The 27783-nt window shown below is 41.8% G+C and overlaps 1 protein-coding gene across 1 annotated transcript in view; it reads left to right on the top strand.

Annotated features, from left to right (window-relative positions):
* LOC126262728 (neuroguidin-A) overlaps window positions 1–27476 on the top strand; it is a 74474-nt gene extending 46998 nt beyond the window's left edge. The window contains exons 7-8 of the mRNA XM_049959531.1: window positions 4622–4821; window positions 25154–27476. Coding sequence (XP_049815488.1) covers window positions 4622–4821; window positions 25154–25179 — 226 coding nt within the window. The 3' untranslated portion in view covers window positions 25180–27476. The remainder of the gene's footprint in view (window positions 1–4621; window positions 4822–25153) is intronic.
* Window positions 27477–27783: the final 307 nt, after the last annotated feature.

Here is a 27783-nt window from a genome sequence, read left to right as displayed (position 1 = left end):
CACATTATTTCCCTCATTTTACATTTTTCCGTGTTTTACACCATTTTTTGAAGTCCTTTGAAAAGTGTAAAAGTGGGGTTTCACTGTATTTTCGTTCAAATTAGGGTATAACTTTCCGGCCATTTATGCCAGCTAAGCATGATAATGGTCATTGACCAAAACTAGTAGCGAATTGTGTAAAATAAATGATAGCTGAAGGTTTCACCAAGAATTTTAACAGTTATTTGGCAGTTGAATATCCCCACCTGCAAACATACCTAAATGCCTGTGTGCTTCCACAGGCAGCACTTTACTGTCCCCCCTCCTAACTGCTATCCCTTTCCATCCCCACCCGAGCCGCCTCCTCACTCCCCACCCCACACCCCCAAAATTAGATTGCTGCTCCCAAGCACAGTTGCTTGCAGTCCAGCCTCTGCAGCAAGAGACTGTGTGTGTGTGTGTGTGTGTGTGTGTGTGTGTGTTGTGTTTGCTTTAGAAGAAGGTCTTTTGGCCAAAAGCTTATTTGTTTAGCAGTCTTTTTGTTGTGCCTGTCTGCTACTCGGCATCTCCACTACATTCTGAGCACGAATCTATCCTTTTCATAAATAGATAAACTGCTGCAAGAAACTCCAGTTTGCAGTGAATTTGTGTTGGTGCATGTTATGTCTTGTTTTGCTTCATATGAAATACTGAATTATTCATTAAACTTGGAGAGAGATTGCTATCTGTCACCAGTCTTGAAAAAATGAATTGTATGTAAACTGCTCTGTCCCAAATGCATGCGCCAGCAAAAATGCCAGAAAGAAATAGTCATAAACCCTTTGTGGTATCAAAACAAGATTTTGGCAAATGATTGTATACAAACAGCAAAGTATTTTGCCATATGATCAATAAGTGAAACAATCATTTGCAGCGCAATATTCAAACATCTACAGATTTTTTCAATGAAATAATGCAATTTTGAAGGACCATCGATAGCTGTGAAATGACAATTGCTGTATGTTTTGTAACAATAAAAGTGAAGAATTTACATGTTTATTTTTTCTATGAGTATGGTCTTTCTCATAAACTATTGACCTGACTTTCCCTCAGTCAGTAGTTTAATAAAACACGATTTCAGGAGTCTGTGACAATTTCAACTGCATTAGACTGTTAGTGAGATGAGTATTTGTAAACCCTGCTGTGTTTTGACAAACTAAGCACAGTATCACATAGCAACAAGAGAAGTTACTTATTATTCAAAATTCATCATAGTCCTCCTTGAATCCATCCCTCCCCTCGATATCTTCTTGATATGGCTTCTTTTTTCTGCATTTGTAGCTTACTTGAGCGTATTCTGTCGGATTTAAATGAGCATGATAGAGAGGAAGCCTGATCGAACTACACTACTCTCTCGCTAATCCGGCCATTCCTGTCACATATGGATGCTGGATTATTGAGTGTCTGAAATTTATTTCATTCATTTATTTTGTTTTTTATTTATTTTGAAAACATAGGGGATATAGTGTACTGTACTTTATTAAACCGAAGGACACAATTTTAAAACATAGAGGATATACTTTATTAAATGCAAAAATACATTAATTTTTAAACAAAATTTAGTTCTTGAGTGTACAATATACTGTACATAATTATACAGTCATATCATTCGCTATGAAACTTATCCCTAATTTTTAACCGTCGCAATGATGGTAACGACGGTGGCATGCTTTATCATGCAACCGCTTTGCAAGCGTTACATTGGTAGTGCATGTATCTCGTTGTTGCATAATGTACTCCAGGAAGACCTCGGCAGCTTCAGTACCAGCAGTGTGAGAGATCTTCATGTTCTCTCCTCCTGTGTCCTCTTCTTCATCTCTTTCATCATTACTTTCTTGCACGCTTTTGATTATTTCTTCATATGTTAAAATTTGTTCCATACCACAGTTTTCCTCATTCAGCCACTTAGTAACATCTTCATCATCAATTTCTTCTTCTCTTGGAAGGTTGTGGAACATGTCAGTCTAGAAGGTAATTGATAATTCTGAATTGACTGCCTCATCGCTGTCACTCACTACTGGATCCAACTCGGCATCAATGGATGACCACAATTTTCTCAAGCTCTTCATTATGGTAGTGCTATCTAATTTATCCCATGCTTCGGCTGCTTGGAAAACATCATCACATATGTTAATTGCTTTGCACGCCTTCAGCATAGTCTCGATAGAGTTGTTTTCACTTTTGTTCAGCAAGGAGCCGAGAAGTGAATGTCGATAATGATGTTTAATTGTTTCCAAAATTCCCTGGTGCATAGGCTGTATTAGGGCTGTCGCGTTGGGTGAGAGAAAGAGTGCTTGTATACCATTGGACTTTAGAGAAACATCTGAAGGATGACTGGGAGCAATGTCAATTATAAGGATAGCTTTCAGTGGAAGCTGTTTTTCTTTAACTGTTTTCTCACTGCTGGTACAAACGTTTCATTGAACCACGGAGAGAATATTTGTCTGTCCATGCACGCTTTCTTCTTAGCACAATACTGCACTGGTAGGAAAACAACGTGGATGTTGCGATTTTCCAATCACCATAAGTGGTAGTTTATGACTCTCATTTGCATTACAACATTCTATTAATGTTACAAGCTGTTTCTGTTGCTTGTAACCATGAGCTTCCTTCTCGTTTTTGGCAGCTAATGTTTTTGAAGGAAGCATCTTGTGAAAGAGTTCTGTTTCATCAGCATTATGCAAGGCATCAGCAGTTAAATCTTCTTCCTCTGTTATCTTCCATATCTTGCTTACAAACTCATCAACATTTTTATCGCTAGCTGAGTGATTTTCCCCAATGACTGTCAGCTGCCAAATGCCGTGTCATTTTTTCCAATTTGACAACCAACCTTCACTCGCTGCAAACAAGTTACTACCGCCAAGTTGTTCGTTAAATGCAGCTGCTTTTTCTTTATAATCAGGCCACTGACTGGAATTTCTTTATTGCTTTGTTGTGTGAACCATCTATAAACAGCTATGTCCAGTTCTTCATTCTCACTTTTCGCATAACCTTCCGTTTTCCAAACTCACTATCCATTTGTGTTGAGTACTATTGAATAACATCTTCTTTCTTTTTGATGTCATAAATTGTTGCTCGTCCAACATTGAATTTGGGAGCAATGGCTTTCTGTGAAGAACCTTGATTTAACTCATCTAGAGTTTTGAGTTTCTGCTTGAGATCTAGCGTAACGTGTTTGCTTTTAAAAGACATGATTCCGAACTGTAAAGAAAGCTAGTTTCAAATACAGTATATAAAGCATTTTTTAACTAAACATTGTTGCGCACAGTAATTCATTGTGCACGTGTTTTCGGATGTGCACCAGATTACCGAGAGACCGGACTACTGAGGGCCGGATTAGCCAGAGTCTAGTGTATGTTCTCTCGCAACTGCCAGTTTGTTGACCTGGTACTGTGGGTTTTTCGCAAGTACAGCACTACAAGCTCCATTAACTTCATCTTATACTTGCTATGTTCAACTTCATCCAGTGGAACATTTCTTTGTATCCATAGCAAAATACCTGCTTTCATCCACTGCATTGTTGTAGCTTTATCCATCACAACAGAGTGATATGGCACCTGTCCATTATTATTATCAATTTTGGAGGAATATTTTGCAGCAGAACATTATTTTCACAGGCAGTGAATGTCTTCCTTAACATCCACTTTTTTTGCGAATCTTGTGTGTACAGATGTGGTGCACTGTTTTTTATTAATGCAACACCAACACAAAACAGTTGTTCACAATACCTGGCAATGCAGAACACTTCAGCACCAGAAAATACCACTCTACACCGAGAGATGATGGAACATAGGTGCAACTACTACATGACACCACATGTTAATGTTTATCAATGACATGTTAACAGGGGCACTTTACCAACAGAAGTGCTGGTGGCATTGTAGGGAAAGCCAACTCACCATTGCTGTTACCTGCACGATGGCATGACATCCCCTCTGCTGACCCAAACGTCAAATGTCGCAACTAGTTTTAAATGCACAGTATGCTTTAAGGAGCTTCTTAACAAAAGGAATTGATTTCTGGAGAACAACTGTTTGCATTTGTTAATGCAACCTAGACGTCTTGTGAACATAATTTCCTTTTCTGCAGGTAAAAATATTTGGAATTTGGAAAATAAGTACATGAACAAAACATTAGATTTTGTGCAGATTTTCTCAGTGATGTAGATTGCCCTATGCAATAAATTAGTAAGGTGAAAAGCTAAGATTGTTTGTCATCATGGAAATGCTCCAGGAATTGAAATGGGAATTCCTTGAGGAAAGATGATTATCTTTTGGCGGAACACTATTGAGAAAGTTTAGTGAACTGGCGTATGCAGAATGATTCTACTGCCACCAGTTTACATCATGCGTATGAACAGCAAAGACAAGATAGAGAAATTAGGGCTTGTACAAAGGTATATAGATAGTCATTGTTGCCTCACTGCATTTGTGAACAGATCAGAAAAGGGAGTCACTAGTAGGAGCACAAGATACCTTCAACCATGTACCATATGGTGGCTTACAGAGTGTACCATATGGTGGCTTACAGAGCATGTATGTAGATGTAGATTTAGTCTGTTTTCAAAGTAATGTTCTAAATACATGCTCTTTTTTTGTTGTAGGTATGAAGAAAAATATTTTACTCGTTTGCCTGTAACGAAACAAGAGCGCCATAGACGACGCAAAATCCTCACCCTTGGAAGCTTGGGGGATGAACTGACACGATTTGGAGACATTGGCGCCCTCGAGGGCGGAGAGGGGAGTTCCGGAGTTCCAGGACCTTCGAAGAAACGAAAAATTGGTAAAGCTAAAGGCAAGAAAAGTAAGTAGATTGCAGAGCATCCTATTACTTTTTTATAAAAAACCTGAAAACCTATTGTTGTTGTTGTTGTTGTTGTTAGGCATCTGACAAGTAATTGCGTGAGTAGTAATACTGGGAAATGGTGCATTTGTGTAAAATGACAAGGGAAGCTTTATTCAGTGTACTATGTCTCCTTAATTGGACCATATGTTAATTGTTCATTAACTTCTCTATAACCACTATTGTTTTATGTGAAAAAATATGGAAAAACAATACAGTGAAAAGAATAGCTGCTACTCACCATAAAACTGAGGTGCTGAGTCTCAGAAAGGCACAACAAAAAGACTGTTGGAAAGTTAGCTTCTGGCCAACAAGGCCTTTGTCAAAAATTGACAACATACACACATGCACACACTCAAGCAAATACAACTCTCACACACATGACCACAGTCTATGGCAGGTGGAGCCAGGCCATTTATTTTTGACAAAGGCCTTGTTGGCCAAAAGCTAACTTGCCCAGCAGTCTTTTTGTTGCACCTTTCTGTGACTCAGCATCTCCGCTTTATGGTGAATAGCTACTATCCTTTTCATTACATCGTTACATTACATCATGGATTTTCCATTGTCTAAAATATGGAAAAAATACATTATCTGGTTTCCCCCATACTTCGGTTACCTCTCAATACCAGCTTTTCTGAATTCTATAGATGGGAATTGAGATGCCTCTTGTGGCCTATATTTCAAAACCTTGTGTAATGCCTCCACACAATGTATTATTAGTGAAAAAAATTCACCCACTGAGCAATAGCAGACAAGATGTGTATGAAAGTGTAAAATTGCTATCTCTCAGAACCAGGGGCTCCTCTTGGTATAAAAAAGGAAAATAGTAAAGGAAAATACTTGTAAAGATTTCGATATAGTGAAAGTCATTCGGGGGTAATGGATCTGTACCTGTCCCACACAGGATGAAAGAGTAAACAGGATTGTACTGTGATACCAGTAGTTTATTTAACTCTCCTCTTATAATGGTTTTTGGTGAATATCTTAACCATTATCTAAATCTCAGTTCCACAGAACTTTCAGTCGTTTGCAAAGGCTGTACCTTTAGTTCCAGCTGGTGTATTCGAAGATCGATCCGCATCTCTCCTGACCCGTACAGTGGAAACACTTTTCTGCCGGCCGTATCCTCCCCTACTGCCACCCCTTGGTAACCTCAATTTGCCCCCCTCCCCCCATAACACCCCCTCCCCCTCACACAACCACACCAGGGCTGTTGTAATTTAACCCGACTTGTATTTATGAAAATTTCAAAATTTTACATAGTTAGCCTTATGTCCTACACAAATAACAAGAAGCCATCATATTTATTGAAGGCAACTATTTACTGTTGTGAGAATTTATTTTATTACTATTGTGTCTTAATTTCTCTTACAGTGTAAGAAACACAGTTAAATAACATTTGCACTTCCAGAAAAAATTTTTGTAGAATTGTAATGACTGTAAAGTACAGTTTGTTCCTGTTTGGGAGTAAGCAGAAATTTACAGATCTTAACTGATTCTCAGCTCTCCTAAATCATTTCTTAATTTTGACCAAACAAGCAAGCCCCGTAGGTGGAGAAGATTCTCTCAGTGAATGCTGTGCTTCCAGGGCAAGAAATGAGGCTTTTCACCAAAGTAATAAATCCTGTTGGCAGTTTTCTTTTTTTGTTTTTTTTTTTTATCAAAATCAATCAGCAATCCTAAAAGACATAACACTTGCAATACACTCAGGATGCATATCTGTGAGCCAGTTTTCTGCAGCTTCTTCTTTTTCAGCTGTTAACCTTCTCCCTCAGATGTTGGATCTAACATATTGGCATGATATCGAAAGGACTATTGTGTGTGTTCCTTTTGTTTTCTTATTACGTTCTTATAGTGTTCAATGTCAGGACTTTCTTAAAAATTGATCCATAGTTAGACAGATAATGCAATATTTGGATGGTGTGCTCGAAAAAGGTCCATGACTACAAACCTGTGAGAGTTGTTGCAGAAGATGAGTGGCAACTTTATAAATCACAATAATATCCAAGATTTCAGTAATGTTAGCAGAGACTTCTCCAGAGTGCTCTGTTACCTGCTGTGGAAAAAAAACATAAATAAAAAAATATGTAACTAAAGTAAACTTACCTTTATTATGTGGATCCATTGCTGGAACGAAGTATACAGTCTCACAAGTGCTCGAACAAAGGATTGCAATAACTGTGAAAGCCTCTGGCTGCCAACACAATAAAATTTAATTTACCAGATTTTGCCTTTTCAGTTTGTCAGTTTTTTCCAGTAGGGAAGTAGTTGTAAGAATGGGTTAGTGTTTTGAATAAATTGATCACAAGAATTTGAATTGAACTTTTTAATTGTCAATATGATAAAATTGCAAAAACTAATAAAACCCATAAAAATCCAGTTTAACCTAGTGCAGTTTTTTTAAAAAACCTGGGTTTTTCTCAATACACCTGCACTTCATCCTTTTAGTTTACAACCACACTTTCTTCTCTGCAGCATATCTGTCTTATTTTATCTTCCCCTTCCAGTTGAAATATGCTCACTATTTTTATATACTTGAATTTAGCATATTTCGTGACAGTCACTTTTCCGTGAAATGTTTACAAGATGATATTTGTCTTTTTGTGTTGGCTTCAGTCATCTAGTGAAAGTATGATTCCACAATGCTGTTTCGTCGGCTGCAGAAATGACCTGGTTCAATGTGTTTGCCTCATTTTTGCTGCTTCAAATGCCATTTCTTCGAATGTGGTTCCTTCTTGATGTTTATATAAAAAAAGTAGTAATATAATTCATTTTTCCTGTTAACTAGGAAATTAATATAACGGCGACCTGCACATTGTTCCAGTGTCACACACACCGAGAGTTCACTGCCGATTGACTACGGTCAAAGACGACTCCAGTGTCAAAGACATTTCACGCAACACACAAGCTTCCACTTGTAACCAGTCTCTTTGATATTGTTCGTCACATCTACTAATATTAATCAATATGCTGTCACTCTCAAACATATAAGCAAATTAGCATAAAATAAGGCAAATTACAATTCACAAAAATATATTCTGGCAAAAATATAAGAAAACACTTACAACTTCCCTCATTAGATGTGATATTGACAAATCCGGTTGAAAATAACGCATCTCCCAGATCCATTACACCCTCCACACAGCACCTCACCAGCACCTCACCAGTGCCACATTCTTATTCCATTCTATTGCTACTCCTCCCTGTTAGCCCTGTTACCCTTTCTCCATCCATCTGCCCCCCCCCCACCCCCCTCCTCACCTCCTTTCTCTTCTCACTAACTCGACTCCGTGCAAGACGTTAAGCCATTTGAGCTACAGTGCTGGGACTGTGTTGTCAGGTGGAACAGTGAAGCCTTATATGACACCCACAAATTTATGTATGTTTTATTAGTTGTCTCTGAAGGAAGACATTGTCAAAATGCTCAGTAATGTTGTCAGTTTTGTTTGTATGAGCATCAACTGTTAAACATCTTCATTGTGGTGTGAGTGGTTACGTTTACCTCTTCCATTATTTCTACTTAATACTAACCAGTCTCTTTTTCTCCAACTCATTCCTAACTCTTGCTAGGAATCATCTCTATTTCTAAAAGCTAGCACTTTTAGCCCTTTGTTGGTATTTCACTCTTCTGCTACTGCTACATGGTAGGTAGATTTTAGTCTAACCACAGTATAGTTAGTTTTGGCTCATTCATCACCTGCATAGATACTGCACAGTATGTGATGTACATCTCAACTGTTTTTTGCTACTCTATAATTTGTAACTGTCAGGTTTCAATAAATCATTGGAAGCAAGAAACAGTGGAAGAAAGAACCACATTACCTTTCAGCTGACTGGTCGAAAACAGATGAAAGTGTTGGGGCCAGGATATATGGGGTGCAGCCTCAATGGGAGAGCATAATATCTCTAGGTATCTGTAGTATTCCAGGCAGAGATTTTTCACTATCAAAATATGCATGGAGGAGAATCTGGTAGGTATTACAAGGACTGTAGCAACTACATTCTTTCAGGCACTCCAAGCAGCTCTGAAATCTCTTATCGGCTCCTGCAATGAGATCAAAGATCTTGCAGGACAAATCTCTTGTGAGGTTAGGGGGATGCAACAGGGTAAATGTGCTACAAGGTCCTGTTCATGCAGAAATTAGTGGTGACAAACTAGCTTATGGGCTATACCGGGCAGGGGCAATGACTCCATTTGTTGGACCGAAACCTGTCTTAGCTAAAGCAGTGGTAAAATCTAAACTGCGGAGCTGGATCAGGGGGCAGCACATAGAATACTGTATTAAAACCCAAAAAGAAACGTGTATCAAATTTATTATGCTGTTTTGAGAGAAGTTCTGTTAACTTGGACTTGTACATGGGGCAGATTAAAGTCATGGTAGGTCTAATGAGTGGCAATGGGAACTTCAGGAAACACTTGCACCCAATGGAAATAGAGAAAGAACTCCCTGAGTGCCGACTGTGTGGTACAAGGAATTAAACCACTCTACATTTAATCTTCCATTGCAGAGCACTGGAGGCCGAAAGACACAAAATATTTGGACCATTTATTCCAGAAAAAATTGTGATGAATGTAGATCTGGTATAGGGACTCCTACTACTCTTAAAGGTGCTAGTTAGGTTTTCTAGAATGGCAGGGAGAAATACTGCCTAGTTTTGGGGTGGGGCAACAAGGGGCTAAGGCTGCTGCTATTTTGTCTCCCTGGTTAAATCAAATCAACTGTCAGGTTCCTTCTTTGTCTGCTATCTGTCCAAGGTCCATCACTGGCAGGGGAGTATCTTTATTACGTTCAGCTTACTGTTTCATTATTGCTCAACTACTTCACAAAGAATTGGTGTGAAATACATCATTGGCTAATACAGTGTTTCTATGCAATCCCAAATTCCACCATTCTATCTCTCACATTTAAACTCTTGCCCTCCAGCAACTAGAGCTGCATGCAAAACACCCTTACTCTTGGACTACCACTTTTCATCTATTCCTGCCTTGGACTGCCTCTGTTCACTACCTTTACAAGAGCCTCCAATCTTAACATCCTATATACCTTCCCTGAGATCCGACTCACTTCAAACTTACAATCTCCTTCCTGGTCACCATGACCTCACCCACACTTACTTCTCTTTTGAAGGCATAACCTACGAACCAACTCATGATACAGCAATAGGCACTAGCATTGCACCATCCTATGCCGATCTATTCCCGAGCCATCTAGAGGAATCCTCCTGACCCCCCAGAGTCCCAAATAGCTCACCTGGTTCAGATTCACTGATAACATCTGTGTGCTCTGGACTGAGGATGAGGACACCATATCCACATCTTCAGAACCTCAACACTGCCTCCTCCATTTGCTTCACCTGGTCCTCCTCAACTCAACAAGCCACCATTCTCAATGTTGATCTCCAACTCAAGGATGGCCTCCTTCCATATCAACCAGCAGCAACACCGCCATTTCGACAGCTGTCACCCATTGTGTACCAACAAGTCCCTTACAGCCTAGCCACCTGTGGCCATTGCATCTGTAGTGATAAGCAGCCCCTCCCAAAATACATCAAAGAGTCTCACTGAGGCCTTCACCTAAATTACCCTCCCAGCATTGTACAGAAACTGGTCTCCTGTGCCTTAACTATCCAGTCACCTGCCACCTCCCACATACCCACCATCAGGTCACAGAGGAGCATTCCCCTTGTAACTTGGTACTACCTGGGACTGGAGCTCCTGAATCACATTCTCCACCAGTGTTTCAACTACCTCTCATCATGCCCCGAAATGATTAATATCCGGCCCACTATCCTTCCCACCCCTCCCACCATTGTATTATGCCACCCACTGTATCTACACAATATACTTGTCCATCCCTACTTCACTTCTGCTTCCAACCCCTTGCCTCATGGCTCATATACATGCAAGAGACCTGAACGCAAGACCTGTCCCTTACATCCTCCCACCACCACCTACTGCAGTCCTGTCGAAATCATCAACTATCCCATCAAAGGCAGGGCTACCTGTAAAACCAGTCATGTGATCTACAAGCTAAGCTGCAACCACTGTGCTTCGTTCTACGTGGGCATGACGGTCAACCAGCTGTCTGTCAACGTGAATGGCCACCGACAAATTATGGCTAAGGTACAGCTGCACTACCTAGTTGGTGAGTATGCTGCCCAACATAATGTTCTTCATTTTAATGACTGCTTCTTGGCCTGTACGATCTGGATCCTTCCTGCCAACACCAGCTGTTCTGAATTGCACATGTGGGAACTCTCCCTGTGTTATATCCTACATTCCTGTAATCTCCTTATCCTCAATCTTCACTAGTCCCTGTCTTTCACCTACCTATCCCCGTCCCTGCTCCCACTCCAGCACTACACAGCCATCCATTCCACCAACACACCCTACATTCTTTTTTCCCTTTCTCTACTTTGTTCCTCCTCCATTCTCCTTTCCCTCCCTTCCTCCCTCTCACCTCCCAACTACACCTATCAGCCATGCCCTGTTACCATCATGTCCCTTCATGCTTCCACAAGCACCACTACACCTTCCCCCCCCCTCTCACTCTGTTATCCCTCCCCCTCCCAACCCCAGTCTCCTCCTTACCCCCACACCTCTATTGTTTCTCCCATGAGGTGCTGTTGCAGTCCACAGTCCAGCCTCGTGTATATGTAGTGTGTGTGTGTGTGTGTGTGTGTGTGTGTGTGTGTGTGTTCTAATTTAGCAAGAGGCCTCTTGGCTGAAAGCCTAAATGTACAGCACTTATTTCCATTGTGCCTGTCTGCGACTCAGTGTCTCCTCTATATGGTGAATAGCAGTCTATCCATTTCATAATATTGTCATTATTCCATCCTGTACTTCCCATTGTTTAATGTTCACAGATGTAGAAGCATGAGAAACATTGATGCATACAAGTCTGTCCTTAGCTATAACAACAGTATTATAATAAAGTAGAGTGCTACTCACCTAATAACAAAATTAATAAAATCCAGGAAAAAGTGTGTGTGTGTGTGTGTGTGTGTGTGTGGCAAGTAAATAACGTAAATAGCACATTGCAGATAGAAGTTCTAAACTACTCTAAGGAACTCCTCCACAGAATAGGGGGTGTCTCCCGTAATAAAACTTTTCAATTTAGATTTGAATATTTGTGATTTATCACTCCAATTTTTTTTTCAGTTCTTCTTTGTGCCTAGTGAAAATCAAAGCTGCTAAATGGTGCACACCTTTCTGTGTAGCGCTCAAGAATGATATCTGTGTTCATGTCAGTTATCCATCTAGTATTCACAGAATAAATACCACAGTTTCTTCTCAGTGAGTCAATACTGTCAACAACAAAACCTATGAGAGAATATATGTTTGGGATAGAGTAAGAATACAAACACACCGAACTATGATCTGTGTGAAGTTTGCAAATTGGCATTGCAGATCAGCCTGCCTGTCCTTTTCAGAGAGTTGTCTCCTAACATTAACACCATATGTGGTAATAGAGTGAAACTAAGCAAAGTATCAAGCCTTCATGTTTCATTGTCGAGATAGAGTGGCAGCTATTCTTATAATGAAGGAAGCAGCAACCAATTTATGCACCAAGATCTTGAATGCGATACTTCCAAGAAATGTGGTAATGCAAAGTCTTCATGGAGTATGAATAATTTAAGGAGTAAAGGCAACTGCTCACTGAATAGCAGCGTGTATGATTGACTTCACTGACTGTTTGACCAGGTGTGGACAATAAAATTTCGTGTCTTACAAAAGTTCAATGTCTTGTTGCAGTTAAGTGTCAATCTGTTCTCTGAAAGTCATCTGATACCTACTACCATATTAGCTACATCATTTACATTACGTTCCACATGTTTCAATCTGCCAAGAGGTTTTTTCCCCCATTTATCATATTTAGTGGCATATCATTGATGTATATCAAGAAAAGCAATGGACCCAGAACAGAACCTAGTAGCACCCTCCCACTTCACGTGACTCAAGTCATATTCGTATGTCTTCCCTGTGGGTTGAAATAGGAGGACAACAATCTGCTTCCTACTGTGCAGGTTTGAAGTGAACCACTGTTGAACTTTCGTCCTAATCCCATAATGGTCCAACTTGTGCCAAAAGTATTCCATTGTCCGCATCCTCAAATGCTTTTGTTAAATTGGAGAAAATACCTACTGTTCTCACAGTATCATTTTGCCACACTAACATCTAACACACAAAGGAATATACTGCATTTTCTGTGGATATTCCATTCCTGTATCTGACACCCTATTTTGTTAACCGAGGTGTGCCACTACTCTCTCATACATTACTTTGCCAAAAGCTTTTGAAAACACTATCAACAAAAGAAAATGGCCGGTAAGTATTTGAATTACCTCTTTCCCTCTTTTTACAAAGTGGTTTCACTGACCACATCTGAAAGACGTATTGCACAGGTGACTGGATACAGAACTAATGTATGGTACACTGATCTTCATAATCTTACTTGATATTGATGTACGGAAAGTTTTGGTTGAAATTATGAATTATTTTGGAATAAAAGAGATGACTCACCAAAAGGCGGATATTGATTCATTTTCATCTTTGCTAGTTTCCTTTATCTACATGTGATAGTTGTCTCGAAATGTTGGATTTTGAGAGTTCTGTATATATATATATATATATATATATATATATATATATATATATATACCACTAAAATTTTGATTTAACTTGCTGACAATTGACAAGAAGTGATCATTAAATATTTAGCACAACTCTGGTGGATCACTAAATTTCATTCTCAAGAGAGGTATAATACGCAGAATACCCACATTCTAACCTGATACCTTTAACACTTTTAATTTTGTTCTGATAGCTTTCTATTCTTTTGGTGACATGCCTTGCTTTAGTACGTCTGTTGATATACTTCAGTACTTTGTAGTATTGTCTGTTGTGAAATTGAATAACTGGGCTCTGGCTGTCCTTCATATCTAAGAGATGTTCTAATGACCTTAGCCATCCAAACTAGTTCTTTATTAGTGCAGTATATCTGCATGCAAATTTTGTGGGGAAAGGGCTGTCAAAGAATTTGACAGAGATTTGAAAAAAGATATTATATTTATTTGCTCAGGTTGTCTGTGTCATGGTCATCTTGCCAAATTTGACCATTTAGATTGGCTTTAAATATCTAAATTTGTAAATGAATTCAGGTTTCCACATCTTTTGTTTTGTACCTGATTGCTTTCTGTATTACTTTCTGTGCTTCGTTTTCTGACAGGCCATTACTAATTTTTCCCATATTGTGCTCATCAACTAGAGAGCAATTAAGGAGTTTGAGTATGATCATGCTGCTATTTGTGTGAACTTTAGTTGGGAATTACATTGTCTGTGCCAGACTGTAAGATTTCTAATGAGTCCTATAACATTCTTTTCTCTTGAGAATCATTCAGAAAGTTTATATTGAAAACCCCACACACAATTAACTGGAATGCTACTCCATCCAAGTAAATATTAGCAAAGAGGCTGGCTAGTCAGTTAATTCTGAAGTAGAAGGTAATATATTCTGTGAAAGTGAATATCTCAAGGGTAATATTTCTGGGAAAAATCATGAAAATTGCAACAGTGTAGATAATTTGATGCCTCTCGAATGATGACTGGTGAGTGATTAGGGACTGTACTAGCAAGGTGCTTGTTTAGAATGTGCCCTTCAAAAGCTTGCGTACATCGCTTTTCCTTAGTACAATATGGGAAGGCTGAGGTGCTACTCACTGCATAGAGGTAATGTTAAGTCACAGACAGATATAGTGAAAAGGAATGCTAGAATTTCAGACTCCTTCCTTCATCAGATTCTCACAAGCACAACCTCCCTCTCTCCCTCCCTCTCTCCCTCCCTGCCTCCCCCCTCCCCCCACTCTCTCTCTCTCTCTCTCTCTCTCTCTCTCTCTCTCTCTCTCTCTCTCTCTGCCATTGTCATCTCTAGACACTAAGGCCCGAATGCAAATGCACTTGTGGTGAGCAGCAAATCTAGTTGGAGTGGGTAGTGGGGGTATGGAAGAGGCATGGGTAGGGATGTAGAACTAGAGTAAGAGCAGGAAAGGGGATAGGTAGGTGGAAGACAGGGAGCAGCAGAGGTTGTTACCGGGAGGGGGGCACTATGAAAATGAAGGATATGTTGCAAAGTGAAGCACATTGTGTTGTTGGCTACCTCAGACACAGTTGCAATTTTGTGTGTGTGTGTGTGTGTGTGTGTGTGTGTGTGTGTGTGTGTTTTCTGTGAAGGAGTTAACCCAAAAGCTGATTATTTCTAGCATTCCTTTTCAATGTGCCTGTCTGTGCTCAGCACCTTGTAGTAGCACTGTTCACGTTTACGTCGCACTTCACTTAGCGTAGACCGGGACTGTGTCCTAGGCATGCCCGATGTTGACTGACTGGGCACGGCCCGTGCTGCTGGAGTTGTTGTTGTTGTTGTTCTTGTTGTTCCGCCGGCAGAGGTCGCGTCCGAATTCTCGCGTGCCCTCTGGTGGACGGGACTCTACTTGCGGCAACTACCGCCCGTGACGCGCCATGCCAATGTGCGCCTCCCGCGATCTTTCTGGTGGCTACTACACTCCTCCTCCTTCGGGGGGTGAAGCCACTGTGATCCACTGCGTCGGAAGGTGGAGCGTCGGGCAGGAGCGATGACCTCCACATCCATTGGATGGCCGGAGTCGAGGGGATCTGCCAACCCTCGAGCTGGAACCTTCGAATACGGCTGGAAGTGACCCACACGAAGAGGCCCCCGTCGTCCCCCAAATGGAGCTCGGGACAGAACGGGTGACAAGCTATCGAACTCCGGATCCCGTTCCACCTCGGGAGGGGCAAGACCCAGAGGTGGGGACGAAGGGGAAGGGACAACCACAGGTGAACTAGCCCCCTGAGAAACCGAACCTGCTAGGGGGGCCGGCTCTCGCTGGGGCATCTCGAATGATGGCGATGCCGGTGCTGGAGCTACTGGAGGCTGCCAAGGCTGAGAACCATCGCAGTGCGGCAGTGTCCCAGCGGGGAGAGGAGGTAACGTCCCCTGTGAAACCAATACAGGTGCCGGCAATGGGGAAGCCGGTGTCCGAGAGGTCGGAGGGTGGGTGCCCGAACGTGGACGTAGCTGATTTTGGTGACGACGTACCACCCGATCCCCTGCCTGCAAGGTATAGAGCCGGCGGCCATTTCGGCGCAGGACCACCGCCGGTATCCAACGTGGATTGCGACCAAACCCACGGGCCCAGACCGACATACCCAGTGGAAAGCCAGGTACTTCGTTTTGTGAAGACTGGCGAGGACCAGGCCGGAGGAGGTGCAGCAGAGTCCTAGGTTGACGCCCATGGAGGAGCTCTGCGGGGCTGCGGTCGCCCATTGGTGTGGTCCGGTATGCCGTCAAGAAAAACGTCAACGCTTCCTCTGCAGGAAATTCGTGCACATACTTTTTCATCTGCGTCTTAAAAGTGCGCACCATGCGCTCGGCTTCCCCATTCGATTGTGGATGGAAGGGGGGAGAGCAAACGTGCCGAATACCGAAGCGCCTACAAAAATCCTTGAAGGTCTGCGAAATAAACTGCGGTCCATTGTCTGAGACCAGGGTGATTGGCAGACCTTCCACAGAAAAGATTTTTGCTAGTGCCTGGATTGCAACTTCTGAAGTGGTTGAGGAGCAGCGAACCACATATGGGAATCGGGAATAAGCATCAATGACAATGAGCCAAAAGCCATTGAGAAACGGGCCCGCAAAATCGATGTGAACACGTTCCCATGCTTGTGTTGCCGGCGGCCATGAAGAGAACGCTGCCCTGGGAGATGCTTGTTGGCTCGCACACTGGGAACAGGCGGCCACCAAGTGCTCAATTTCTCTGTCAATACCGGGCCAGTACACATGTCTGCGAGCCAAGGTTTTAGTACGGGAAACACCCCAGTGCCCCGCATGTAATAACGTGAGGACCTCCCTTCGTAAACCTGCAGGAACAACCACGCGAGGAGCTGTATCATCGGTAGCCAGAAGGAGAACTCCTTCCAAGACCGAGAGGCGGTCTCGTAGAAGAAAATAATTACGAAGAGGGTCCGAGGCCCGGCCTGGAGGGCGGGAGGACCACCCCTGCTGAATGAGGCGAACTACTTGCCGGAGAACCGGGTCAGCCGCCGTTTCCCTGGCGACTCGAGAACTAGTGATCGGAAAGCCATCAACTGCCTGGCGGGATGCCACATCCAAATGAAAACACATAATCTCCTCTCGTTCGAACGTAGGATCCGGGCCCACCGGAAGACGGGAAAGAGCGTCGGCGTTGGCATGCTGTCCTGTAGGGCGAAAATGAATGTCGTAATGGTACTTAGAGAGGAACAAGGCCCAGCGCTGTAGTCTGTGGGCAGCCCTATCCGGAATCTGAGAGGCGGGGCCAAATAACGATATTAACGGCTTATGGTCAGTGATTAACTGAAACTTCGTGCCGTACAAGAAAGGGTGAAACTTGGTAACAGCGTAGACAATGGCCAAAGCCTCTTTTTCTACCTGGGAGTAATGGGCCTGCGCGGGACTAAGCGTTTTAGACGCAAACGCCAGTGGTTGCTCGGAACCGTCTGCGTTGCGATGGGCCAGGACCGCCCCCACCCCATACTGCGAAGCATCCGTAGCCAGGACCAACGGCTTACGGGGATCAAAAGTAGCCAAACAAGGAGCTGAAGTGAGGAGGCCCTTCAACGAGGTGAACGCTCGCTCGCATGCAGGCGACCAATCAAAAGGAACACCCTTGTGCAGAAGGCAGTACAGGGGGTGGGCTATAGTGGAAGCCCTGGGAATGAACCGGTGGTAATTGGCTATGTTGCCTAAAAAAGCTTGTAACTCTTTCAGCGAAGTGGGCCGAGGAAGGTTGACGATACCTTGGACCAAACTTCCTAGTGGCTGTATGCCATACCGAGATATGGTGTAGCCCACATACTCAATGGACGGTTGGAAGAAGGTTGACTTATGCAGGTTGCAACGCAAGCCCACAGACCTGAATTTGAGAAAAAGGGTGCGAAGGTTGTGCAAGTGTTCCTTCGTGCTGCGGCCTGTGACAATTATGTCAACCAGGTAATTAATACAATGAGGGATTGTCGACGTGACATGCTCAAGATAACGCTGGAATATCGCCGGGGCACTGGATATTCCAAAAGCCAACCGCTGGTATTGGTAAAGGCCAAACGGGGTGTTGACGACCGCCAGCCGTTTGGAGTCCTCATCAAGAGGTATCTGATGATAAGCCTCCGACAGATCGATTTTCGAAAAATATTGGCCACCCGCCACGGCGGAGAACAATTCATCAGCACGAGGCAAAGGATAGGTGTCCACCACCAATTGGGAATTAATGGTGGCCTTGAAATCGCCACAAAGACGTAAGTTTCCTGAGGGCTTCTTGACAATAACTAGGGGCGAAGCCCACTCACTGGAAGAAACGGGAAGAACGACCCCTAGGGCTGTCAGCCAGTCTAGCTCTTCCTTTACCTGAGGGCAGAGAGCCAAGGGGATCTGTCTCGCGCGTAGAAAACGCGGGCGAGCCGACGCCTTCAACATTAAGTGAGCTTCAAAATCGGAAACACGCCCCAGGCCCTCCTCAAAAATATTTGGAAAGTCTGAGATCAAAGATTCCAATGAGTGATAGGGAACGTCGTCGGAGACCAACTGTATGGTGTCAGCAATAGAAAAACCGAAAGCCTGAAAGGCATCCAGGCCAAAAAGGTTAGCGGAGCTCGCATCACTGACAACAATAAAAGTAATAGGCCGAGTGACTGATTTGTAAGTCACGTCGGTAGTGAATTGACCCAGTAGGGGAATGAACTGTTTACCATAACCGCGTAGACGCCGGTAAACTGGCGCCAACGGGGGCGATCCAAGGTCGGAATAAGTTTGTGCATTCAACAACGAAACTGCCGCGCCCGTATCGACTTGCAGTTGTAACCGGCGCGACCGAACCGACACCTCGATAAAGAGTTTGTGGGCCGATGCGTCGGGAGCCTGGCCCGATGAAACTTCCTGAATGTCAACGTCCATGTCCTCTGTACTTGCTTCCTTCGATGCCTTTGATGCTGAGCGGCAAACTTTAGCAATGTGACCTTTTTTATTACATTTGCGACAAACGGCCCAACGCTGGGGGCACTCAGACCGATCGTGATGTATATAGCACGACGCACAGGACGGCAACAGGGGCCGGCGGCCGGAATTCTGTTTACGCGCTGTGCGGGAGCGGCCGTAACGGCCGGATTGTACCGCTCGCACGTCGTCCACCCCGGACACAGTGGACACGGCCGCGCCACCCTGAACCTCCGCGACGTCGCACCACGCTTCCAGCTGTTGACCTGCCGCGTGAGAGACTTCATACGATTGAGCAATGGACAGAACTTCCTCGAGGGAAGGGTCTTCTAACTGCAGGGCCCGTTGCCGGACCTCCCTATCAGGGGCCGAACGAACAATGACGTCGCGTACCATAACGTGGGCATACGACTCTCGCGACTGCTCCGTGACAAAATGACACTTGCGACTAAGACCGTGCAGGGTAGCGGCCCACGCCCGGTAAGACTGATGGGGCTGTTTCTTGCATTGATAGAACTCTACCCTAGCCGCCACAACATGCGTGCGGCGGCGATAATATGAAGACAGCAACGAACACAATGCGTCAAAAGGCAAGGACGAGGGTTCCTGCAACGGCGCTAGCTGCCGCAAAACTTGATACAGCGAGGGAGATATCCAAGACAAGAAGAGAGCACGACATACCTCCACATCGGCAACATGAAACGCCTGGAAATGCTGCCGAAGGCGATGTTCATATGCGTCCCAATCCTCCGCCGTCTCGTCATACGGGGGAAAGGGAGGAGGGAACTGCGCCGGAGCAGACGGCGTGGAGAGCAACGCCGGAAGCACTTGTTTCATGGTGGCCATGAGTTCCGTCTGCTGCGCAACCAAAACTCGCACCAAATCCTCCATGCCGTGGAGAAACCGGAACAACGACGCAACACGCGAAAGAACGACCATACTCGTCGCCAATTGTGTAGTAGCACTGTTCACGTTTACGTCGCACTTCACTTAGCGTAGACCGGGACTGTGTCCTAGGCATGCCCGATGTTGACTGACTGGGCACGGCCCGTGCTGCTGGAGTTGTTGTTGTTGTTCTTGTTGTTCCGCCGGCAGAGGTCGCGTCCGAATTCTCGCGTGCCCTCTGGTGGACAGGACTCTACTTGCGGCAACTACCGCCCGTGACGCGCCGTGCCAATGTGCGCCTCCCGCGATCTTTCTGGTGGCTACTACACACCTACTCTCTGTGGTGAGTAGCGCTTTATTGTTTCCGTGGTTTGTTACTCCATCCGGGCCCTCCAATGCTTGACTTTCCCTTTTTCCTACTTCAAATGTCTTGCTTTGTTAACAAACAAAACTTTTATGATTTGTTTGGGGAAAAAATAATCAATCCTTAAATGCAGGACTGTATGTTTGAACTCATTTTTTTAAATTAAGATAAATAATTGTTTTACACTGTGGCACAATTTAATGTGCAGAGCATAATTCAATATTCTAAGAATTATCAGAGTATCCAAGTTTTTCCATTTACTACACATTTTAATACAAAGATCTGCAAGCCACCAGCAATGTAACAAATGTGCTCTACATCTACATCTATACTCTGCAAACCACTGTGAAGTGCATGGCAGAGGCTACATTCTATTGTACCAGTTATTAGGATTTTTCCCATTCCATTCATGCATGGAGCATGGGAAGAATGATTGTTTGAATGCTTCTGTGCATTTTAACCGTATCCTCATTACCCCTATGTAAGCGATATGTAGGGGATTGTAGTATATTCCTAGAATCATAATTTAAAGCCATTTCTTGAAACTTTGTTAATAGACTTTCTCCGGAAAGTTTACGTCTATCTTCAAGAGTCTTCAAATTCAGTTTCTTCAGTATCTCTGTGACACTCTTCTAAGGATCAAGCACACATGTGCCCACTTGTGCTGCCCTACTCATGTACATTCAGTATCCCCTGTTAGTCCTGTTTGGTACACTTCCCACACACTTCAGCAACATTCTAAAACCTGTCACATGAGTGATTTGTAAGCAGTCTCCTTTGTAAACTGATTGCACTTCCCCAGTATTCTACCAATAAATCGAAGTGTACCACTTGCTTTACCCGTGACTGAGCCTCTGTGATCATTTCATTTCATATCTGTACAAAGTGCTACACCTGGGTATTTGTACGAGTTGACTGATTCCAGCATTGACTCATTAGTGTTATAGTTATGAGATATTACATTTTTTTCATTTTGTGAAGTGCACAATTTTCCTCTTTTGAACACTTAAAGTAAGTTGCCAATCTTTGACCCACGGTAAAATCTTGTCAAGATATGACTGAAAAATTTTTATAGCTTCCTTCAGACAGTATTTCATTACAGATAAACTTTGCTCCACTATTAATCTCCATTTTGTGACTCAGCATATTTACTGTGTGTGTGTGTGTGTGTGTGTGTGTGTGTGTAAGAATTCTTATGCCATTGTTCTATACAATCCGATCTCCTCTCTCTCTCTCTCTCTCTCTCTCTCTCTCTCTCTCTCCCCCCCCCCCCCCTCTCCCTCTCCCTCTCCCTCCTCCCTCTTCCTCTCCCTTTCTCTCCCCCCCCCTCCCCCTCCTCTCTCTCTTTTTCTCTTTATTTGTGTGTGTGTGTTGTGTTTAAGAGGGGAGCAGTTAGTTAAGTTTATAACACAGTGTTATCAGAAGATTGAGTTGAACAGTCTTAACTTCATCTTGGGAACTAAAGAACAAAATGGGAAGTGGCTTTAGTTAGGCATGAAATCTGGTGTCGGTGGCCCAACATGAAAGAAGTCATCAGCATGCATGAATACACATTAATAGTGTCGTCTTTTCATTCTTTTCCAGAATTGGACTTCCCTTTCTTCCATACCCTTTCCTGAAACATCACAACCATAAACAAACAAATGTTTGTATTAAAGCTCTCTCGTAACAAATTCCTAATTTGAGTTCATCAAATTTTAACATTGTGCAAATTTTTCTCAACACATGTGTATTACAAGTGAAAGATTACAGCATTTAATGAGACAAAATATAGCAATTATATTTAAAGTTATCAAATACTGTTCAGCGAGAAAAACTATAAATGAAAACTTTGGAATAGACATTCAAGAGTCAGTTTGGTGTAGTCCTTATGACTTTATAGCAAAAAGCAACTCAGATTCAACTAGAGGTTCTGTATCTGGTTTATTAAATTTAATGGTGATAAATTAAGCCGGCCTGTAAGAATGACAGATATTTAAAAGAAACAATATTACCATCCCAAGAAGATCCTCAGAACACCATTAAAACAACAGTTATCACTCAAGGTACGTCAGTGGGCTTAATTAAGGGAAATAGCGTGCAATTCCTTGTTCAACCATCCTGCACTTCAGGCAGATGGCAATATGATTCCTCAAATAACACAACAACCAATATTTTTTTTCTTATTGTTGCCCTGCAGAGCTATTGTTCCATCTCTAATGATATTTGTGTGCTTGTTTCTAATCATCCTTCCTTTTTCCAATTGTTGTAACCAAACAAAATGGCAAGACATAAAATGTACATAGTGGTGGCCCATAACTTAAACTAACAGTAGTTTGAATGAAAATTTTTTTTCTGTGGATTTTCTGTTGCTGGTATTCTATGATGATTATTAATTAGAACATGCCTCTGTGGTGACACTCTGTCATGGAAATTTCTGTACGTTGTGACATGAAATGCAGTGAACATAGAAAACCTTCAGAGTAGGAAAAAAAAGCTCTTAGCAGTCAAACAATTGTAGTAAAGGGTAGTAAATCAGCAAAACTTTGTTCTACACAATACTTTGTGAAATGCTACTGACAGCAGAGAGTTAAGTAAATTGGGTGGCACACTAAGTGAAACACAAATTTTCCACTATAACATAAGCCAAAAAAGCTTAAATTAGGAACTATGGAAGAAATGAAACATTTGTGAAATGGAAAATACTTTAAATATAATGTCCACCTGATTGTAATTTGACTGGTAGCTTTCTTTGCAAAGGAAACAGTGAAATCATTTCATTTTAGTTGCTGGAGAAAATTCCATAGCCATTTGACAGATTTCTGACTCTCGTATTTTCCCTAAAGTCACAAGTTCTTTCTGTCTGCACGATTAACCATAAGAAAATAAGGCTATCCCCTTTCCAGATCCAAACAGTTGATATCTTTTAGATACAGACTGTATAAATGGTTTGGATATAAGAGGTCTGTCTAAGAAGCATCCGATCTTTGATTTTCCCATGCAAAATAGAGACGATAGCGCGGCGCCACTGTACACAGTAAAGGAAGAGACCTTTATGCGCATGTGTGAATTTTGTCCCTGTCTTCCAGCGCGTCAGTTGCTGCCTGTCGGTCACTGAGTGAGGGGCTACACAACATGTTCATTGGAATACCGATTCTCTCAAGATGATTGAACATGCCGAGCAAAGATACTACATCAAATTTGATCAAGAGCTTGGTGATTCTCAAAGTGAAACAATTCGTAAGATTCAGCAGGTGTTTGGAGAAGATGCAATGTGTGTAACACAAATTAAGAAGTGGTTCAACCTATTCAAAAATGGTGGCCCATCAGCGGAGAGTGACCAGCATTCTAGCAGGCCCCAAACTGCTCGGAGTGCAGCTGTTGTCGAGTAGGTGCAAAATTTGGTGATAGCAGATTGTCCTTTCTCCGTGCGGGAGATTGCCCAAGAGGTTGGAGTGAGTAATTCTGCACATGCAATTTTGCGTGATGGTTTGAACATGCACCGAGTGGCTGTGAAATTCGTGCCCAAGTTGTTGTCACCAGAACAAAAAGACTCCGTTTTGATGTTGCATAGGATCTTCTGAACACCACCAACACGGATTCTGGGTTCTGAACACTGTAATAACTGGAGATGAGTCGTGGATGTACAGGTACAACCCTGAAACAAAAAGATAGTTGTCGCAATGGAAGCATCCCGAGTCTCCAAGGCCAAAGAAAGTGTGGCAGGTGCAAAGTGAAGTCAAGGTGATGCTGTCTGTCTTCTTTGATGTCCGTGGAATTGTGCATCATGAATACACACCGGAAGGACAAACAGTGACAAAGGAGTATTATCAAGATGTTCTCCGTGACGCAGTTTGGCACTAAGGACCACACGTGGACGGCGAATAGCTGGCAACTGCATCACGACACCACCCCCGCACATTCATCCCACTTGATCCAAATTTTCTTGACCAAACATGGAATTAAACCCGTTCACCAACCTCCCTTCTCTTCAGACATGGCTCCTTGCGACTGCTGGTTGTTTCCAAAATTGAAGACACCACTGAAAGGATCCCGTTTTGAGAAGAGAGAATGCGGAACGTGATGACGGAGCTGAACACCATTCCAAAAGAAGACTTCCAGAGGTGTTTACAGCAGTGGAATGATCGGTGGGCTAAGTGTGTGGAAGCACAAGGGGCCTACTTTGAAGGGGATTTGGGTCTCAACCCTGTCAGGTATTCGAAATATTTTTTCTGGCAAAAGGTCGGATACTTTTTAGACAGGCCTCGTATGTGATACATAGTTTGTTTAAATGGTGGTAGTTTCATAGGCATCCCTGATTGACACAGCTAATCAAATTGCTCCAGTTGTTATTTTCTGTCACGCCTTTCAGGCTTCTGCAGTAAAAAGAGGATGTTCTATTACAATAAACTATTAAGCATTAGTATTAGAGACTGAAGAAGTCAGTGTAAACACTACCTCTCATGTAGTGCAAATAGTCTGCTATTAACTTTGTGAGAGAGATTCATGCAAATCACTTGCATATGCCTTTGAAAAAACTGTAAAATACCTTACTCCAATCAGTCAGTGACACAAGGTGCAGTTGTAGGCTTAGTGTCCATGTTAATAAAAAGACGCTCATCACAATAGGCCTGCAAGCAAATAGGTTTCCATGAACAGCATGTTACTGCCCTGGATGGAGACAGTTTATCATTAATCTTCCGTTACCAATTTCAGTTATTGATTCCATCCGGAGATCAACTTGGCTTACTCTGAGTATGCCATGCATACTGCAATTGAGTTTTGTATGTGCAATTAATGTTACAGTGTGTTTAGTGGGAAGGATGAGGAAATTATTAGAGGAGGAACATCATTTTTATAAAATATCATTACAATGTGTTTAGTGGGAAGGATGAGGAAATTATCAGGGGAGGAATATAATATTTATAAAATTTCATGTAATAGGAGACACTGCAGTGTAAATGTACTACTGTGCTTTTTGTTTTGTAGGAATGTCATAATATAATTTTTATTTTTTTAACAGGCTTCAAGAAGCGGAAGTTTCACTGAATACATCGCTTCTGTGTGTTGAAGGAAACACACACTTGAAAAAAAGTGACGGAATTGGGTTAAATATGTAACTTAAGTTGGAGAAAATATGTGGAGTGGTCTCGATGAAGGTTTGCTGGGACCATAATTTTAAAAAGTCAGGGGGAGCAATTATAATTGATTTGTGAAACAACATAAGCCGAAATGTTTAGAATCTTCATTATCAGACACAAGCCTGATTTAACTGCCATTATATGTGAAAAAGGACAGTATTACCCACCTGCCTTGAAAGCAAATTGCACAGTGATCTTGCAAGTATGATTTGTGTTTGTAGATATTTTATTGGAAGTGTTTGTTAACAAAAATGTTACTTTTTGTCTGCATGTAATACTTTGTTGTCGTATGTTACTGTTTGGCTATGCTTTGTTTGTCAATTGTTTGATGTTGATGTGTGTTTTTATAGTATTTCTTTGTTTTGCTATGTGAAACTGCAAAGTGTAAGTTGGCACAAAGTTCTCTTTTTTACACTGTTTTGAATGCAGGCATCCTGAATTGATAATTGCAAGTTCTGAGATCTTAATTTTCTGAAGGAAGCAGTAGCAAGTTACGATGTGAAAGCAGGGAGGAATGTGCAGATTTCTGCTGTAGCTATTTCATTCAATCTCCTTTTTGGTGCTGTATTCTACAGTTTGCCTTTTCTGTGGATGCTGCACATCTCTATAACTTTCTGGAACCATATGCACTCACATAATTCTAATAATGCACATCTCACGTAATACCTGTTACATTAAAAGTTATTCCAAGTAGTTTTGAAAATAAAGCAGGATTGTAAAATTATTAGGATAGACTCTTGGAAGTAGCACTAGCTAATGTGATCAGTAGAATATTTTTGATAATTAATATCTGTGACTGTAGAGGAATGTTTAAGTAATGGAAGAATTCTGTATTCCCATGCATGTATTTGTATGAGCCATCACTCAGTTTTCAAATTTGGTTCTTGTTGGCAGTGAACGTTGTATGTCAGTGATGTTGATGTATTATATAACGTTAATGATATTGATAATCAAAGGCGTCACTTACAGTGTTCTTTATTAATCTGTTGTAACAGTGGTCGACCACAGGTCCTGCTCACTACCTCATTACTCAGATCAATTTATATACTAATTATATTTACAAAAAAGGAGAGAAATTTATGCACAGAAATAAAACATAGTTTTGATTACATATGAATGTTGTGTGTCGTAGGTATATTTAGATGTCTTTTGTGTAATGATTGTTGGAAATAATTGACATAATATGAATTACATCATGGTGCTGAAATACGTAATTTGTGGGCATTATTAAGTGACATTAGGTTTAAACTATATTTAAGTAGATCTGATAAATTTTCACAATGAGCAAATGTGATAATTAAGATTCCTACATTAATAATTCAATGTATTACAGACTGCATCTGCTGTGATTATAAATGTACTGAAAAACACATTAATAATGAAATTACTCATTTACGTGCAGCCTTTTTTTTCTTAAGTGGCACAGAATAAGTCCTTATTGTAATATACATTTTGCACAACCATGCTGCAGTTTGAAGGATGTGTGTGTATTTACAAAAGACAGTGTGCCAAATGGCCTGAAAACATAATGTTCAGTGGCAAGATGTTGTGTTTCTGATAGGTTGTCTATTGAAATTTTGTATTCAGATATTTGTGTATTCCTGTTGTTCATACATATTGTTAACTGGAAATACAGTATTTGATTTTCAGAAAAGAAAAATAATGTGCTGAGAACATATCGGTTCCAGAAAGCCATCCTGATTTGAGACATTGTTTACATTTGTTTAGGATGTTAAATGTTGCTCATTTCTTCCATGTCAAAGTGTATATACTGTTGCATTCTTTGACACTGTTGTGGCAGCATCATCCACAGAACAATATTTTTGGTGACCATAGGGATGATGCTGTCCAGCACTTACTACGAGACTTACAGGTCCTAGAATAATGAGCTTAAACTGCATCTATTGTACTACAAGAATCAGTATCACAATAGGTAAAATTTGTATTATGAAATGCTCTGACAAAAGCATATTGTCATATTAAAAGTATAAGAATAATAATGCATTGGAAGGAGCATGTGAAGATAATTATTTAAGCTATACCATATCTTGTGAGATTATGTTACTGTTGTGAATATGAGCACAAAAGTCACAGAAATTGTTTCCTATAGCTCTAAGGAAGCCTTGTTTTTCTTTAATTTTGAAAAAGGTGAGACTTTTATGAAACAACTGACACACTTCAAATAAATTATTACATTTTATGATACTTGGTCATTTGTGAATTACTCCATGCCCCTCCCCCCTTTTTTCCAAATTAAACTTCTTTTCCATTTTTCAGTTACCGTATTTACTCGAATCTAAGCCTCACTTTTTTTCCGGTTTTTGTAATCTAAAAAACCGCCTGCGGCTTAGAATCGAGTGCAAAGCAAACGGAAGTTCTGAAAAATGTTGGTAGGTGCCGCAACAACTAACTTCTGCCGTCGAATATATGTAGCTCTACACAAGCATGCTTTGTGGGCACAAAGATAAATACTGGAGCCAAAACCTCTGCATCAGTAAATAAATTTAAAAAA

Source organism: Schistocerca nitens, chromosome 6, assembly GCF_023898315.1.
Source record: "Schistocerca nitens isolate TAMUIC-IGC-003100 chromosome 6, iqSchNite1.1, whole genome shotgun sequence".
Classification (NCBI taxonomy): Eukaryota; Metazoa; Arthropoda; class Insecta; order Orthoptera; family Acrididae; genus Schistocerca; species Schistocerca nitens.
The sequence above is the reverse complement of the archived record's forward strand: the minus strand, read 5'-3'. Positions and strand labels throughout refer to the sequence as shown.